The sequence below is a fragment of the Pseudonaja textilis genome, chromosome 5 (assembly GCF_049901715.1).
Source record: "Pseudonaja textilis isolate UNSWEBS1 chromosome 5, rPseTex1.2, whole genome shotgun sequence".
NCBI classification, from domain to species: Eukaryota; Metazoa; Chordata; class Lepidosauria; order Squamata; family Elapidae; genus Pseudonaja; species Pseudonaja textilis.
The window spans coordinates 75,084,923-75,101,163 of NC_141994.1; the positions used below are offsets into that span (position 1 = coordinate 75,084,923).

A 16,241-nucleotide genomic window follows, 5' to 3' on the forward strand; every position below is an offset into this window, starting at 1 on the left:
CCTGGGGTGTTGCACAAAGGCAACACAGCCAGAGAATAAGTATGAGTCCCTTTATTAGCTCCAACTTTGCCCCAATGTCCCAGTTACTCTCTGGTCTGGAGAAAAACTCACCCACGAACCTGCCTTTGGCTGCAGATATTTCAGTCCAAATGTTGTAAACAGAAAACTTTAAGCTATAAATCCAACAAGACAAGATAAGGTAATAAATCCACAGGGCAAGATAAGGAGTTCCAGAAGTGAAGTAACACGGCAGTAAATTAAACCAGTTGAGATTATGCCAGGAACTCAGATAACAGCAGTCAACACAAGATAAACTCAGCGTTGGTTCCTGACAACCACCACTCCCATCTGCCTCTCCTTTAAACTCCCTTCCCAGGTGTGCCTTATGAAGGGAATCAGGGCCCTTTCCTCCCTTGTAAGCCATGCCACCCACGTTGCTCCCTTCTCCGTTCTTCCCTGTGTGCCATAGGATGAAGAGTGGGGAGGCCTGGGTCTTCCTTTGAGCTCCCTCTCCCTTGTTCTACCTCTCCCCTGCTCTGCCCAGCCTGACTTTGCCCTTCCCCAGTTTCTTCCACAGCCAATGAAGCCCACCCACTCAGGGCTGTTCATCTTCCTCCTCAGTCAGACTCTGACGGGGGCATGACACAGGCAAAATAATCAATGGTTTTCAATGTAGAACTGAGTTCGAAACAGGACTGGGAACAAATTATGAAAATGCAATTGCTGAAAAGCATATACAGTATTTTTTTTAATTGAAATTTGAAACAGAACAACAATTATAAGAATGGGTTGAAATTTTTGGTTCCAATATATGTATGGAAGGATTGAAAAATAGGTGCCAGAAGAGACTGAAATATACACCATGTGATACTGCAAAAGAAAATTTTTATAAATTAATGCACTGTTGGTTTATGTCACCAGAGAAATTGTCTAGAGTGTATAAGGGCTCATCAAATTCATGTTGGAAATTCTCATGCTTGATAGATGTGCAAAAAAAAGTAGAAAATTCTGGATTCAAATACATCTGTTGTTGATGTTTTCATGTTTTTAATCAACTTCTTAATGGAAGTAAGCCTCTCAGAGCCCTCACCAGGTGAGATGACCAGCATAAAAATAAAGTAATAAAATAAAATAATAAAATAAGTAAAATAAATAAAATAATAATATAAAATTATATAATAATACATAACACAACATAACATAATATAAAAATTTAAAGTGCTATGCTAATAGTAAGAGTTTACTCTGGCAAGATTCTGTCTGATTTGTGTAAGCAAATACATAACTGAACTCTGGTTTTGCCGTTCCACATAATTCTTGGATTTAACCTGATACATTGATTGCTTTGTTTGATTCCATGGATCCATTTGAATATTCTAAGCAAAATTCTTGGCTGTACCAAAGACGCTTTTTCAAGAGGCAACTGGACTTCCTTTGTTTTTCTTTGAAGACGTTTTGCTTCTCATCCAAGAAGCCTCTTCGGTTTGGACCGAATGATGGGGAATGGAAGGATTTATGTTCCTTGCAGTCATCTGGTCATTAGCACTTTCTCTGGGAGTCATTGAGGCCCCTTGGAGGTTTACCTGTGACCTCAGGGTCACCTGAATCAGATGCAAATGGGTGTGGAACTGCTGAAAGGACTGTATGGTAAACAGGAGGTAAGTCTTGTTGTACCTGACCCCTGAGAGCACAGATAAACCTCCAAATGGCCTCAATGACTCTCTAACAATAGGATGGCTGGAAGGCATATTAATCTTTCAATCTTCCATCCTTCAGTCACAACTGAAGAAGCTTCTTGAATGAGAAGCGAAACATCTTCAAGGAAAAAACAAAGAAAGTCCAACTGCCTCTTGAAAAAAGCACCTTTGGGACAATCATCCTCCATATCTCATCACTCCGTGCAAGACACAACAATAGAGTCCCATTGAAAAGAAATTAGTAGGGCTTTCTTTGTGGCTGGGGAATTCTGGGAGTTGAAGTCCACACATCTTCAAGTTGCCAAGGTTGGGAAAAACACTGTCCTAACCATTTAGAAGTTTTTTTTTTCTGTGTCTCACCTTTCTTTTATTTTTTTAACAATAAATTTTATTAAGCATTTTCCAACAATTTAAAAACATATTTACATTTCCAACAACATTGCAGCATCGTCAACATTCATATTCATGTATTAATTACTATGTTACTTTTATGTCTATTGTCTAACCAGATATACCAGGCATCCCAGACCAAATAATACTTCATTTCATTTTTATGAACCATTCAGAAGTTTTTGTAGGGCCCCTTTGACCTCCTTGTTTCGGAGGCTGTAGATGAGGGGGTTCACCATGGGGGTGACAACACAATACAGGGTGGAAACTAGAGTGTCCACCTCCAAGGAGTAGCCTGCACTGGGACGGTTGTAATTCAAGTTGATCATCCCAAAGTACAGGATGACAGTAATCAAGTGAGCAGCACAGGTGGAGAAGGTTTTTCTCCTTCCACTGTTAGAACGGATCTTCAGAATTGTAGATAAGATGTAGACGTAGGAAATGATGACAATGACAAAAGGACACAGGCCAGCAATGGCACTGGCTGTGTGAAGAGCCACCTCGTTGATATAGGTGTCACTGCAAGCAATTTTCAAGATTGGAGGAACATCGCAGAAGATGTGATGGATCTTGATGTCTCCACAGAAGGCCAAATCGGTGGCCAGGGCAGTGTGAATGGCAGAGTCAATCACGCCCCAGATCCACGAAGCTGTAGCCAGAGGGACTCGCACCCACTTACTCATGAGTTGCGTATAGCGCAAAGGTTCACAGATCGCCGCATAGCGATCATAGGCCATCACAGCCAGCAGTGCGCATTCAGTTCCCGCAAAGGTCATGAGGAAGAACATCTGGGCCATGCACTCGTTGTAGGAGATGGTGGGCTGTTGGCGCAGGAGGTTGACCAGGATGGTGGGGAGGGTGACCGAGGAATAGCAAATGTCCAAGCAGGACAAATGGCTGAGGAAATAGTACATGGGGCTGTGGAGGCGTGAATCCAGCTGGATCAGGATGAGGATGACCGAGTTGGCCGCCAAGGTGATGAGGTAGATGGCCAGAAACAGCAGAAAGAAGAAAGGTTGACCTCTGGGGATGCCAGAGAAACCCAGGAACAAGAATTCCGTCACCTGCAGGGTCTGATTGGCGCCTTCCATGGGGTCCCTCAGAGTTATCTGCCAGGAAAAGATTGGAAAATGGAAGAATTCAGGCAGGAGCAATGGAAGTGCGCACATTCCTTATAATAATGGTGACACACATGGAGATAAAAACATCGGCGTTTGCCAGAACCTTCCCATTAATTAAATTAAAAGAGTGTAGTCATTAATTGCTCTTAAAAGAGCCAAGCTGAGCTGACTGTGCTTTGGGGGAAAAAACATAGTTAAGCAGAAATGGATTTCCTGATCCATTGACTTCAATAGGAGCAGGAAGATTGGCCTGGAGGTTCTATTTGACTCAGAGTTGACTCTGAAGTTGATTGTTTCCTGCTTTGAAGGTAAAGCCCACGAAAAGTAAAATTACACTAAAATCCCCTTCTCCGAAGAAGCCGCATAAGAAGGCCGGGCCACTCTCAGGGGCATCGATTCACTTACTTGGGCTCCTCCGTTCACAGCCTTTGGGGTCGGAGTGAAAGGTGAAATTGCTCTTTGAGGTTACTCAGGAGAAAGCAGCATCTCCCACGGTTGAGTGTCAAAGAGCCTGGACATCTCTGGGTGGTTTCAGGGCTGGTTGAGCTGCTGTGGAAAACAACTGGGTGGGCTAGTCTGCAATCAACTCAGGACTCCCAAACCCATAATCCAGCCTCACTGCCATATTTGTTTAAGAGTGTGGAGGAGAAAGTGACAGTCCCACAAATGCATAAATAAGAGGTGAGGTGAGTTTAGATATTGACCATAACCAAACCTCAAGTTCGTTCTCCACTCTGCTGCTGTTACTATCACCCAGGAAAAAAATATTCAAAATAATCCGTGGTTAACTGACAAAAAGAGGAGCTAGAAACAGGGAAATATATGAAAGGTTTAGTGGTATAAGGAAGAAACGTTAACTTGGTTAAACAAATGTATTGTTATTACGGTTATTATGGATCTTAAAGCAATGAATCTTGTTGTAAATACTGTGATGATTATTTCCTAAAATGATTTGTACCCAGACAACACACTGTTCAATTGAAATTGGAATTTTTGTAGGTTATAAAATAAAAGAAGAACTTGTTACCGAAAAATATTGTCTTACTACAAATAAAAATATCGGTGACGTTTCCACAGAAGGTTTGATAAAGTTTACTGAGAACGGGAAGTTTTCTGAGAAATGAGGAGTTCAAGATTGCCCCAAGTTTCACACATTCCTCCTGCGCTTCTGTCTGGCTGCCACACACCCCGTCCTCTCAGAGGGGGGTTTCCCCACAACAGGTTTCTTTGGGGAGATTTCAAATCACAGCCTTGAGAAGGAGCTTCAGGAGCAAGAGAGACCCCCCTGGACTTCTCCAAGACCCTCTGGAAGGAGCCAACTTTGCCTTGCATGCTTAGCCTTCATTGGGAGGGGGAGATGCTTCTGGGGAGGTTTATGGGTCCCTTTCGGTGAGGGGGGGACAGTGCGTGACATCCAGGTCCCTCCAGTTAACTCTCCCCCCAAGCATTTTGACAGACGTGCTCTGTGTGTGAACTGACCTCCCAAATGATGCAAGTCTCCTCTTTCTTGTTAAGTGGGTTGTGTGAAGCAGCAGCCATGGAGAGATGGTCCTCCTTGGGTGTCATCCCTCCCTCTCTGCAACCACACTTACATCTCCTCCAGGTAGACCCCCCACCCAACCCTCCTTTTCATGGACCAGAGAGGTCCTTGGTTGTTTCTTGCTGTGATCAATGACCGCCCCATGTTGGTCCTCACTCAGGAGGAATCCAGGACTGGCCTGAGCTTCTTCTCCTGGCCAGAAAATCCTCCTCTGGGATTTCTCTTCCTCTCCTCGCCCCCCCAAAATGCCCGTTGCTTCCTCACCAATGCTGGGTTCCTTCCTTCACCTGCGACTTCTTCCTCAAACCCATCTAGAAAGGGCTTTTCACTGGGGTGTGTGTGTGTGTGTGTGTGTGTGTGTGCCTGTGGAAAGGGGAGGTGAAGAGTCCTGGGGTGTTTGGTCCTCAGGAAATGACCCAAGAGCCCCATCCCAAAATATCTGACCTGACAGCAAGAACTCCACTTTCACCATCCTCATGTTTAGCGTCGAGAGGTCTCCAGGGAGAAGGTTCTGGCCCTTGGCGGTCTCCTCACCACCAACCCATCATTTTTTAGACATTTTTCCCTCTTTCGGGCATCGGAAAAGAACGAGGCTTCGTTGAACAACCTGAATCAGGTGCAATTTATGTACCTGACTGAGCAACAAAAAGACAGATTTAAAAAGGTTGCGTGGTAAATATCCCCTTCAGCACCCCGCCCACCCACCTACCCTGCTGCAGAAGGGGGCTTGGCCAGACCTGATGTCCTTCGCTGTGCCCTTTCTTGGCGGCCTCCTCACCTTGTAACGGCCTCCAGATTGAAGCTGGCACATCCAGCTGCTCCTCCTCCTTCTGCGGTGGACGTGACCATTGGTGGGGTCCAAGGGGGCTCCAGAGGAGGGGGAGAGAAAGGGAGGGGGGGCTCTGCAAGCTCTGCCTGGTGTCCTTTTCTGACTTGAAGAGATCTTCGTTTCTTCTTCTTCCCAGCGTCTTTGAGGGATCAGGTGCCCCAAATCTTGTTCTGTGTCACCCCCAGAGCCCAAGGTTGGCTCAAGAGGAGAGGTGATTTCTATGGCACCCGAACGTCCCTGGAGATCAATCAACACGGAGCAGAAGCAGAAAAGGGAGGGAGTTGCACACTCGGGATTCTTTCCCTGCAGTGGTTGAAGGGAAGGGCAAAGGGTGAGTGCTCGATCTTAGGACAACCTTCCCAGAAGGAGGGACTCTTGGGGGACAACTGAGCATCTCTTCTGCTTTTACTAAACCCAGAACATCCAAGACATGAGATGAAGCTACCTTTCCTGGGTTAGGGGGATTCTGAATTTCACTAGGTTAGCATCTTCTGCATGTATTGGACTTTAGTTCCCATGCTGTCTCTCCCTGCCTGGCTGGGAATTATTGGTATGCAACACCAACTTTGGAGAGTCCCATACAGGGAGAGAGCAACAGAGATAGATATCATCTCCACAGTGAATTCTTTGCCTCTTCGGTTCTTCTGTACTCTGGAGATGTGGTGAGATGATTTCTTGAAGTCATCTGCATCGTCTAGCATTCCCAAAGACCCTTGGAGGCAGAATAGACCACCTTCAGAATAGCCAGCCTATTTCCCAAAGCACCAGAGGGCAGGACAAGAAGCCATGGGTAGAAACTACTCAAGGAAGGAAACATCCTGGAACTAAGGAGATCTTTCCAGTTAGAACAATTAACCAGAAATGGTTGGTGCTCCACCACTGGAGGCTTTCAAGAAGAGGCTAGACAACCGCTTATCTAAAATAGCATAGGTTCTCCTGCTTGAGCAGGGGGCTGGACTAGAAGACCTCTAAGGTTCTGTTCTATTCTATTCTATTCTATTCTATTCTATTCTATTCTATTCTATTCTGTTCTGATCTGTTCTGATCTGTTCTATATTCTATTCTATTCTATTCTATTCTATTCTATTCTATTCTATTCTATTCTATTCTATTCTATTCTATTCTATTCTATTCTATTCCGTATTGTATTGTATTGTATTATATTCTGTTCTATTCTGTTCTGATCTGTTCTATATTCTATTCTATTCTATTCTATTCTATTCTATTCTATTCTATTCTATTCTATTCTATTTCTATTTCTATTTCTATTTCTATTTCTATAGATATTTCTATAGATATTTCTATAGATATTTCTATTTCTATAGATATTTTGCCAGAAATAGAATATCATAGAATAACAGAATTGGAAGGGACCTTGGAGGTCTTCTAGTCCAACCCCCTGCTTAGACAGGTAACTCTATACCATTTCAGACAAATGGTTATCCAATCTCTTCTTAAAAACTTCCAGTGTTGGAAAATTCACAACTTTGGTGGCAAGTTTTTCCACTGGTTAATTCTTCTGTCAGGAAATTTCTTCTTAGTTCTAGGTTGCTTCTCTCCTTGATTGGTTTCCACCCATTGCTTCTTGTCCTGCCCTCAGATGCTTTGGAGAATAGCTTGACTCCCTCTTCTTTTGGGGCAGCCCCTCAAATATTGAAAGATTGCTGTCATGTGTCCCTCCTAGTCCTTCTCTTCATTACACTAGACATACCCAATTCCAGCAACCGTTCTTCGTATGTTTTTGCCTCCAGTCCCTTAATCATCTTTGTTGCTCTTCTGTGCACCCTTTCCAGAGTTTCAACATCTGTTTTACACTGTGACTACCAACACTGAATGCAGTATTCCAAGTGTGGCCTTATCAAGGCCTTGTAACGTGGTAGTAACACTTCACATGATCTTGATTCAATCCTTCTCTTTATGCAGCCTTGAACTCTGTTGGCTTTTTTGGCAGCTGCTGCACGCAGCTGGTTCATATTTAAATGGTTGTCCACTAGGACTCCGAGATCCCTCTCCCAGTTCTTACTATTGAGCAAGGCACCACATATCCTGTACTGAGATTGGAAGCTCTTTTAGCCCAAACATCTCAAACCAGGATCAATCCTGGTGCCGCCGTCGTGGAGAAAATAGGCAGCGCCTTTTCCCTAATAGAAACATATTCGGGGTGTAGCATCTCCACGTTGGATTCATTACCCCAAAACTAAAGCAAGAAAGGAGAAAACAGAGGAGCGGAAATATGGATGGAGAGCTCTGTTGGGTATGTCCTCTTTATCAATAAAGGAGGATCTTTGTAGCTCAGGGTTGAAATTAGGAGTCCCTGGTGCTCTCTGACCTTGCTTGTTTTCTTGCAGGTAACATCAAGATGATGTTATCTAGTTTGGGTAACATCCGCAAAGAACATAACCAAACTCAGAGAGCACCAAGGATGCCACAGTTCTCCTCCTCCTGCCCCTCCTCTCCTCCTCCCCTTCCCCATTCTAGTATGATGATGTTACCTAGTTTGGGTAATGAAATGTCTGCAAGAAAACCAGAAGCTCAGAGAGCGCCAAGAGCCCCTCGTGTCTTAATTATTTTTGTTTTTCTCTGTTCGTAGTGACTGGATCCCATCTTGGTTTGAGAAAAACGATAAATTAGTTTGATTTGTTTGGAGCTTGGTCACTCAACAGTGAGAGACCGGCGTAGCAGGCACAGCAGGGCCTTCATTTTCTGCAGGACATGAGAAAAGTACATTTTCCTTCTCCTGTCCTTACCATTTTCTCTCGTGGGACAATCGAGAGAGAACACGATTGCCTGATTTGGAAGCGTTACTACATCCCCTGCAGAGAGTGGTGAGGACAGCCGAAAAGATTAGTGGCAGTTCACACTTCCTTCTATCCAGGATGTGGCCTATAAGTGATGCTTGAGCAGGATCCAAATGATTGTTTGGGACACTACACATCCTCTCGATCACCTGGTTTCCTTGTAACCTTCTGGGAGGGGGCTTTGTGATATCCGAAGCAGACCCTCCAGATTCAGTCACAGTTTTGCTCCTTATAACATCAACTCTCAAGTCACCTCTTTCCACTATGTATTCAAACATGGGCAGTGATTAACATTCGGTGGAAAAAGTTGCCCCATCTTGCAAATGGGCTACCAGAAGCGGCTTCCATCCTAATTAAAAATTTTATTTATTTTATTTATTTGTCCAACATGTACAAGGTAACAAGTATAGACATGAACATAAACATGAACAAAGGAAGTAAATACAGAAAAATGGGGACATTAGGACAGGGACGGTAGGCGCATTGATGCGCTTATGCATGACCCCTTACAGACCTCGTAGGAAAGGGGTGAGGTCAACAGTGGACAGTCTGAGGTTAAAGTTTTGGGGGGTTTGGGGAAGAGACCACAGAGTCAGATAGAGGATTCCAGACATTGGCCACTCTACGCTGAAGTCATTTTTCCTGCAATCGAGTTTGGAGCAGTTTACCTTGAGTTTGTATTGATTGTTTGCCTGTGTTTTCTTGTGATTGAAGTCATTGACAGGCAAGGTGTTATAGCAGACAATTTTGTGTACTATGCTTAGATCGGACCTCAGTTCTAGATTGTCCAATTTGGGTCCCCAGGTTCTGAATTCCTGCTGTTCCACTCACGTGGTGATTTCTGGATGTATTTAAGGTGAAACCAATGAAAATTCAGAAAAACAAAGAGAGGTTTTGTCCAAGATATCCATCTTTTATTCCAATTGTTTTACCCATCATCTAGCTCCACTTATTGCCCCAAACAGTTTTCTCCTTGTAATTATAATATTAAAAACTAGTATTTTGGAATAATGGGATTCTTCTTGTCACATATCCTTGACTGGTCCCTGAACAGCTGATGGACATGCAATAATTTTTGTTTGACATTTTAAAAAATCTGGAGGAACCACAGAGAGGTGGAAGTCAAGGGGACATTGAAGAGGGAAAAGATCGTTCTGGAAATACCTTGAGTAGCATCTCACAGACAGGTAGGAGAAAGTGCTCCAGATCTTTTTTTTCCCTCTTTTCACTTTAACTAATTAAATCAAAATGAGAACATAGGAAGGTATGGGCAGGAGAGTCCCAAATGTCATTGAACCAATCAACTGTATTGGAATTTGCAATCATACAACCCTTCAGTCTGAAATAATTGTTGCTAGTCTACTGAAAAGGACATGCAGAGAGACTAGGAAAGAGACCAAAGTTTTCCCTTTAGTGCTTTCCAGGAAATGCATCTTCCTTCTCCTGAATGCTCAGAAGCTTTTGCAGGGCTCCTTTGACCTCCTTGTTTCTAAAGCTGTAGATTAGGGGGTTCAGCATGGGAGGGACAATACAATATAACATGGAGATCAGGGTGTCCACCCCCAAGGAGTAGCCTGCACTCGGACGGTTGTAATTCAAGTTGATCATCCCAAAGTAGACAATGACGGTAATCAAGTGGGCAGCACAGGTGGAGAAGGTCTTTCTCCTTCCAGTGCTGGAACGGATCTTCAGAATTGTAGAAAGGATGTAGACGTAGGAAATGACAACAAGGAGGAAAGGACTCAGACCCACAAAGACACTTGCTATGTGAAGAGCCATCTCATTGGTGTAGGTGTCACTGCAAGCAATTTTCAGGAGTGGTGGAACATCACAGAAGATGTGATGGATCTTGTTGGCTGCACAAAAGGCCAAATCAGTGGCCAGGGCAGTGTGAATGGCAGAGTCAATCATGCCCCAGATCCACGAAGCCATAGCCAGAGGGACTCACACCTTCTTACTCATAAATTGCGTATAGTACAAAGGTTCACAGATGGCCGCATAGCGATCATAGGCCATCACAGCCAGTAGTGCAGATTCAGTTCCTGCAAAGCTCATGAGGAAGAACATCTGGGCCATGCAATTATTGTAGGAGATGGTGGGCTGTTGGCGCAGGAGGTTGACCAGGATGGTGGGATGGGTGACCGAGGAATAGCAAATGTCTAAGCAGGACAAATGACTGAGGAAATAGTACATGGGACTGTGGAGGCGTGAATCCAGCTGGATCAAGATGAATATCATTGAGTTGGCCATCAAGGTGATGAGGTAGATGGCCAGAAACAGCAGAAAGAAGAAAGGTTGACCTCTGGGTATGCCAGAGAAACCCAGGAACAAGAATTCAGTCACCTGCAGGGTCTGATTGGTGCCTTCCATGAGGTCCCTCAAGCGTTGGTGGACAAGGTTGGAATGCAGCAGAACTGAGAAGTAGCGTCAGCTTTCAAATCACAGCATGAAGAAGAAGCTAAGATGAAAATACATACCTGGTTGTAAAAAATGATAAAACGGCATATAGACACGAAACCAGAAATACTCCTATTGGGCATTCTATCAGAAAAATATGATGAAGAGTCTATGTACTTGATTTTACAGGTACTAACTGTAGCTAGAACTGTATATTCTCAACATATACAACTGGTGCCTTGGAAAATAGCCCGACCCCTTCCTCTCTGTAGAGCCCCTCAAGTATTGGAAGACTGCTATGCTGGTCTTTCTCTTCCCTAGATTAGCTAGACCCAGTTCCCACAACCATTCCTCATAGGTTTTAGCCTCTAAGATGAAAGCCTTTCCAATTTCCCTCCAAGGCATGATAAAAAAGGGGGGTGAACTTCTTCTTACAAAAAACATGCAATTTATGCACCTTCCAGACAACGGTTTGTGTTGAGAAGGTGTATCTGAAATGGTTAGTGCCTTAATCTCCCTCTCTCCCCCATCCTCACACACTCTAGGTGGATCTGCAGTCCCTTTGCCCCCTGAGTTGCTCACCTGGATGAAGCTAGAAGGTATAGCTTCGTTTTTTCTTCCCTACTCCACTGTAGACCTTTCTGCCTTGAGGAGAGTCTCACTTCCTTTCTCAGCCTCTTTCAGGCATTGGAGATGCCATATCTTCCCTGCGTTCATCCTGTGTCACAGATGTTGATGAAAGAAGCAACACAATTTTTATGGTGCCTGACGTGTCCCTGGAGTTGGCTTGCATCACAAAGGAGGAAAAGCAAAGCATCTACGTGCTTCTCACTTGGGAGTTGCTTTTGAAAGCTTTGGGACTTTGGGATAAAGTCTGGAAGCTAAGAACTTAGACCCCCCCCCCAAACATGGCAACTTGGCAACTTTAAGACTTGTGAACTTGGGAGTTGAAGTCCACAAGTCTTAAAGTTGCCAAGTTTGGGGACCAAGTTTTCTTTATATGCTGTCGATATGGTTAATTTATAATTCCTGTCCCATAGCTCACCGGAAGCTTTCAAGAAGAGACTGGATTGTCATTTGTCAGAAATGGTGTAGGGGCTCCTCCTTGGGCAGGGGGTTGGACTAGATGACCTCCAAGGTCCCTTCCAACTCTGTTAATCTGTTAAATCTGATTATTTTGCTGAAGAGACTTAGCAGCCAAAGCTCTTGGTTTCCATGGAGCAGTGTAGCTCTGCAGATGGGTATGTCTGCTCTATAATTTGTGTCACGGTACACCTGGAGCTTCTGAGAAGGACGTGGCCAGAAGGTTTCTTGAGTCAACTCCACTCTGTGGTTTTTACATTATCATGAGTTTTCAAGTTATTAAAGTTCAATTCTTTAGGAAATTCTTGGCGAGTTTGAACCGGTCCTTATCCAAATTTCACATTCTTGTTCTTACTTCAAAGAACAAGAAACATGAATGAAATATGCCTTTTGTTACTGAAACCATTACTCAAAGGGGCCCCTCTTCTCCTGCTCCCATCACCAGCATGATAGGAATTGACTGGCTATGGTTACTGTTTGACTGGGATGATGGAAGGCCTCCTGCCTTTAGCTTTGGGTTGGACTGGTAGACCTCAAAGTCCCTTCCAGCCCTATGATTATATGAGATAGATTAGAAATAATAGATAGATGATAGGTATGTAGGTAGGTAGGTAGGTAGGTAGGTAGGTAGGTAGCAGAGGTGGGTATTCAGCAGGTTCTGACCAGTTCTGGAGAACCAGTAGTGGAAATGTTGAGTGGTTTGGAGAACCAGCAAATCCTACCTCTGACTGGAGATTTTACAGTATCCTTCCCCTGCCACGCCCACCAAACAATGCCCACAGAACTGGTAGTAAAAAAATTTGAATCCCACCACAGGTAGGTAGGTAGGTAGGTAGGTAGGTAGATTGATGGATGGATGGATAGATAGATAGATATAGATAGATAGATAGATGGATGAGATATATAGTATATGAGAGAGAGAAAGATAGATAGAGATAGATAGATAGATAGATAGATAGATAGATAGATAGATAGATAGATATGGAATAGATAAATAGAGAGATAGATATAGATAAATATAGATAGATAGATGGATAGATGGATGAGATATATAGTATATGAGAGAAAGATAGATAGATAGATAGATAGATAGATAGATAGATAGATAGATAAGATGTACAGTATATGAAAGATAGATAGATAGATAGATAGATAGATAGATAGATAGATAGACAGATAGATAAGATGTACAGTATATGAAAGATAGATAGATAGATAGATAGATAGATAGATAGATAGATAGATAGATAGATAGATAGATGAGATGTACAGTATATGAAAGATAGATAGATAGATAGATAGATAGATAGATAGATAGATAGATAGATAGATAGATAGATAGATAGATAGATAGGTCGGTGAGTGGAAGGATGGATAGATGGATGGATGGATGGATGGATGGATGGATGAATGGATCAGCCTTTCATCCTGCAGTTGTGGATGCTCCATCACTGGTGGTTTTCAATAAATGTTTAGACAACTCTTTGTCCAGAATGGTGTAGGGTCTCTTGCCTTGAGCAGAGGTTGGACTAGAAGATCTTTCTTTCTAGCCCTCTTTCTAGTCCTTACTAGTACCATGATTTTATGTTGTACATAAACTAGATGTACCCAGGAGTGAGGAACCATTTGTTTTCCATTATGGAAATGTCAACAATTGCAAGCTCTTATCTTCTCAATGATGTACAACACAATTATTCTGCTGCCTATCAAGGATGTGTGACCAGAGGATTAGGGTTAGAACATAGAATAACATAGTTGAATGGGACCTTGTGGGTCTTCTAATCCAACCACCTGATCAAGCAGGAGACCCTACACCATTTCAGATAAGTTGCTGTCCAGTCTCTTCTTAAAAAAACTCCAGTTATGAAGCACCCACAACTTCTGAAGGCAAGTCCTTCTCAGCGTCAGGAATTTTTTTTCTTTAATTCTTAATTGCTTCTCTCCTTGATTAATTTCCATTCGTTATTTCTTGTCTTGCTAATTGATAATTTGGAAAAGAGGTTGATCCTCTCTTTTATTTGGCAGCCTGTCAAATACTGGAATTCTGCTATCATATCCCCCTTAGTCCTTCTTTTCACTGGACTAGACATACCCAATTCTTCATAAATTTTAGCCTCCAGCTCCCTAACCATTGTTGTTCCTCTTCTCTGTACTCTTCCCGACATTCAACACCTTTCTGATATTGTGGTGACCAAAACTGGATTCAGTTTTCCAGGTGTTACCAAGGCTTTATAAAGCAGTACTGATATTTCACGTGATTTTGAATCTATGTTTATACAACCAAGAATTTATTAGCTTTTTTGGCTGCTGCTGCACATGGCTGGCTCATGTTTAAGTGATTTTCCACGAGGACTCCAAGGTCCCTCTCACAGTTACTGGTACTGAGTCAACTTTCATCCAGTCTGTACTTTTCTTGCCTAAGAGTAAAATCTTTTATCCACATTGAATTTTAATTTTCTTAGAGAGGGCCCAGTGTTCGGGTCTGTAAAGATCCTTTTGGATCCTGAACTTGTCTTGAGGGGTTTTGCCTATTCCTGCCAGCTTGGTGTCATCTGCACATTTGAGGAGTTCCTCATCTATCCCCTCATTTAAATCATTTATGAAGATGTTGAAGAGTCCTGGGCCTAAAACTACTTACTTCCCTCCGTGTTTATGTAGTTCTGCTGAGAATTACACATTGAGTATGGTATGTCAGCCAGTTACAAATCCATCTGGTGGTGATGCTGTCTATCCCACATTTTTCTAGCTTCCCAAGTAGTAGGTTGTGGTCTACTCTGTCAAAAGCCTTGCTGAAATCTACATATATTATGTCCACAGCATTTAGCTGGTCCATTAATGTAGTAATTTGCTCCAAGAATGAAATAAGATTTGTTTGGCATGATTTGTTTTTGAAGAAGCCATGTTGGCTTCGGATTATGACTTTGTTTGCATCTAGGTGTTTAAAGATTTGTTGACTGATCATCTTTTCTAAGATGTTCCCAGGTATCGTGGGTTGGTTTCATTACCAACTAGGTGACATCTTCAGTGGACTGTAGGGGAAGTCAGTGTTAGTGTTCTTCTATTTATAAGGCCTTCATGTGACCAGTAGATCTTGTGATGGAAAGGTCACATCAGGTGGGGGTCTTGTGATGGGTTAGGTGTGGGTCATGCTGAAGATGTTACTTAGCCTGATAACAAAACATTTGGAATTTGACCCATAAGCTCAGAGAATGAACCTCCATCTTCATCCTACACCTGAGCTCCAGATATTCCACACTATCACAAAGAAACAATGAAGAGTTTCCATCTCCAATTTCTTTGCTACCTTTGTCTTACTTGCCAAGTGACACAACAGTCTACAATCCTGCCTGAGGTAGGGAAGTGGAAAAGGGTTGCCTCATCTTGCAAATGGGAAGCTGCTTCTTCCTAATTAATTAATTAATTAAATTTAATTTATTTATTTGTCCAACATGTACAAGATAACAAGTATAGGCATGGACATAAACAGGAACAAAGGAAGTAAATAGAGGTAAATGGGGACAGTAGGACAGGGACGGTAGACGTGCTGGTGCGCTTATGCACGCCCCCTTTTGTGGTAATATATCCATCATATTCTGCAAGTTCTTGTACAGCTTTGTAAGATCTGGGGGTATCACAAACGCTCCTCATGAGGGCAGTAGTGTCTTTATGATGAGAGTTTGATCCTGTTATCTGCAAAGCTCAGAGGACAGGAATGTGTGTGGGAGTTCACAGTACCTATCCGAGCCATTCCCATGGGACCTTTGGTGCCCTGCTTTCTCACGGGAAATTTATCACCTTCGCCAAGGCCTAGCTAGATAATGTTGCTGAGCTAATGTTGAAGTCATTGTTTTGATTTTGTATTTGTATTTTCTTAATAAATACTGCTACTCGAGGGCTCTCGGGGCTGGCAGTTGCTCAGACGTCTTCTCTGCGTCTCCCGTCATTTTTTCAATTGCCAGTCCACCACACCTTTAAGGACCTCTTAGGAATGGGGGGAGGTCCATAGTAGACAGGTTGAGGCTGTTAAAGCTGTGAGGGGTTTGAGGCTGTAACCATGGAGTCAGGTAGTACATTCCAGACACTGACCACTCTGGGGCTGAAGTCGTATTTTCTGCAATTGAGTTTGGAGCGGTTTACCTTGAGTTTGTATCGATTGTTTGCCTGTGTTTTATTGTGGCTGAAGCTGAAGAAGTTGTTGACGGGCAAGAAGTTGTTCTAGCAGATAATTTTGTGAACAAGGCTTAGGTTGGACCACAGGTGGCGCAGTTCTAGACTGTCCAATTTGGGTCTCCAGATTCTGCCCTCCTACTGTTCCACTCACATGGGAATTCTGGATGTATTTTAGGGTGAAATCAATGAAAATTCAGAAAAACAAACAGAGGTTTT

The 16,241-nt window shown here is 43.1% G+C and overlaps 1 protein-coding gene and 1 pseudogene across 1 annotated transcript; both read right to left on the minus strand.

Moving 5' to 3' along the window:
• Positions 1 to 2,248: 2,248 nt before the first annotated feature.
• Positions 2,249 to 3,256, minus strand: LOC148125711 (olfactory receptor 5T7-like). Its single transcript, XM_087935504.1, has one exon. It carries the CDS (start codon positions 3,254 to 3,256, stop codon positions 2,249 to 2,251), a length of 1,008 nt encoding a protein of 335 aa, XP_087791630.1.
• Positions 3,257 to 9,785: 6,529 nt separating this feature from the next.
• Positions 9,786 to 10,745, minus strand: LOC113454517 (olfactory receptor 5T7-like; annotated as a pseudogene).
• Positions 10,746 to 16,241: the final 5,496 nt, after the last annotated feature.

What these genes read in the sequence shown, in the direction of transcription:
- LOC148125711 (XM_087935504.1), bottom strand. Translation starts at nt 3,256, where the DNA reads ATGTGCGCACTTCCATTGCTCCTGCCTGAATTCTTCCATTTTCCAATC.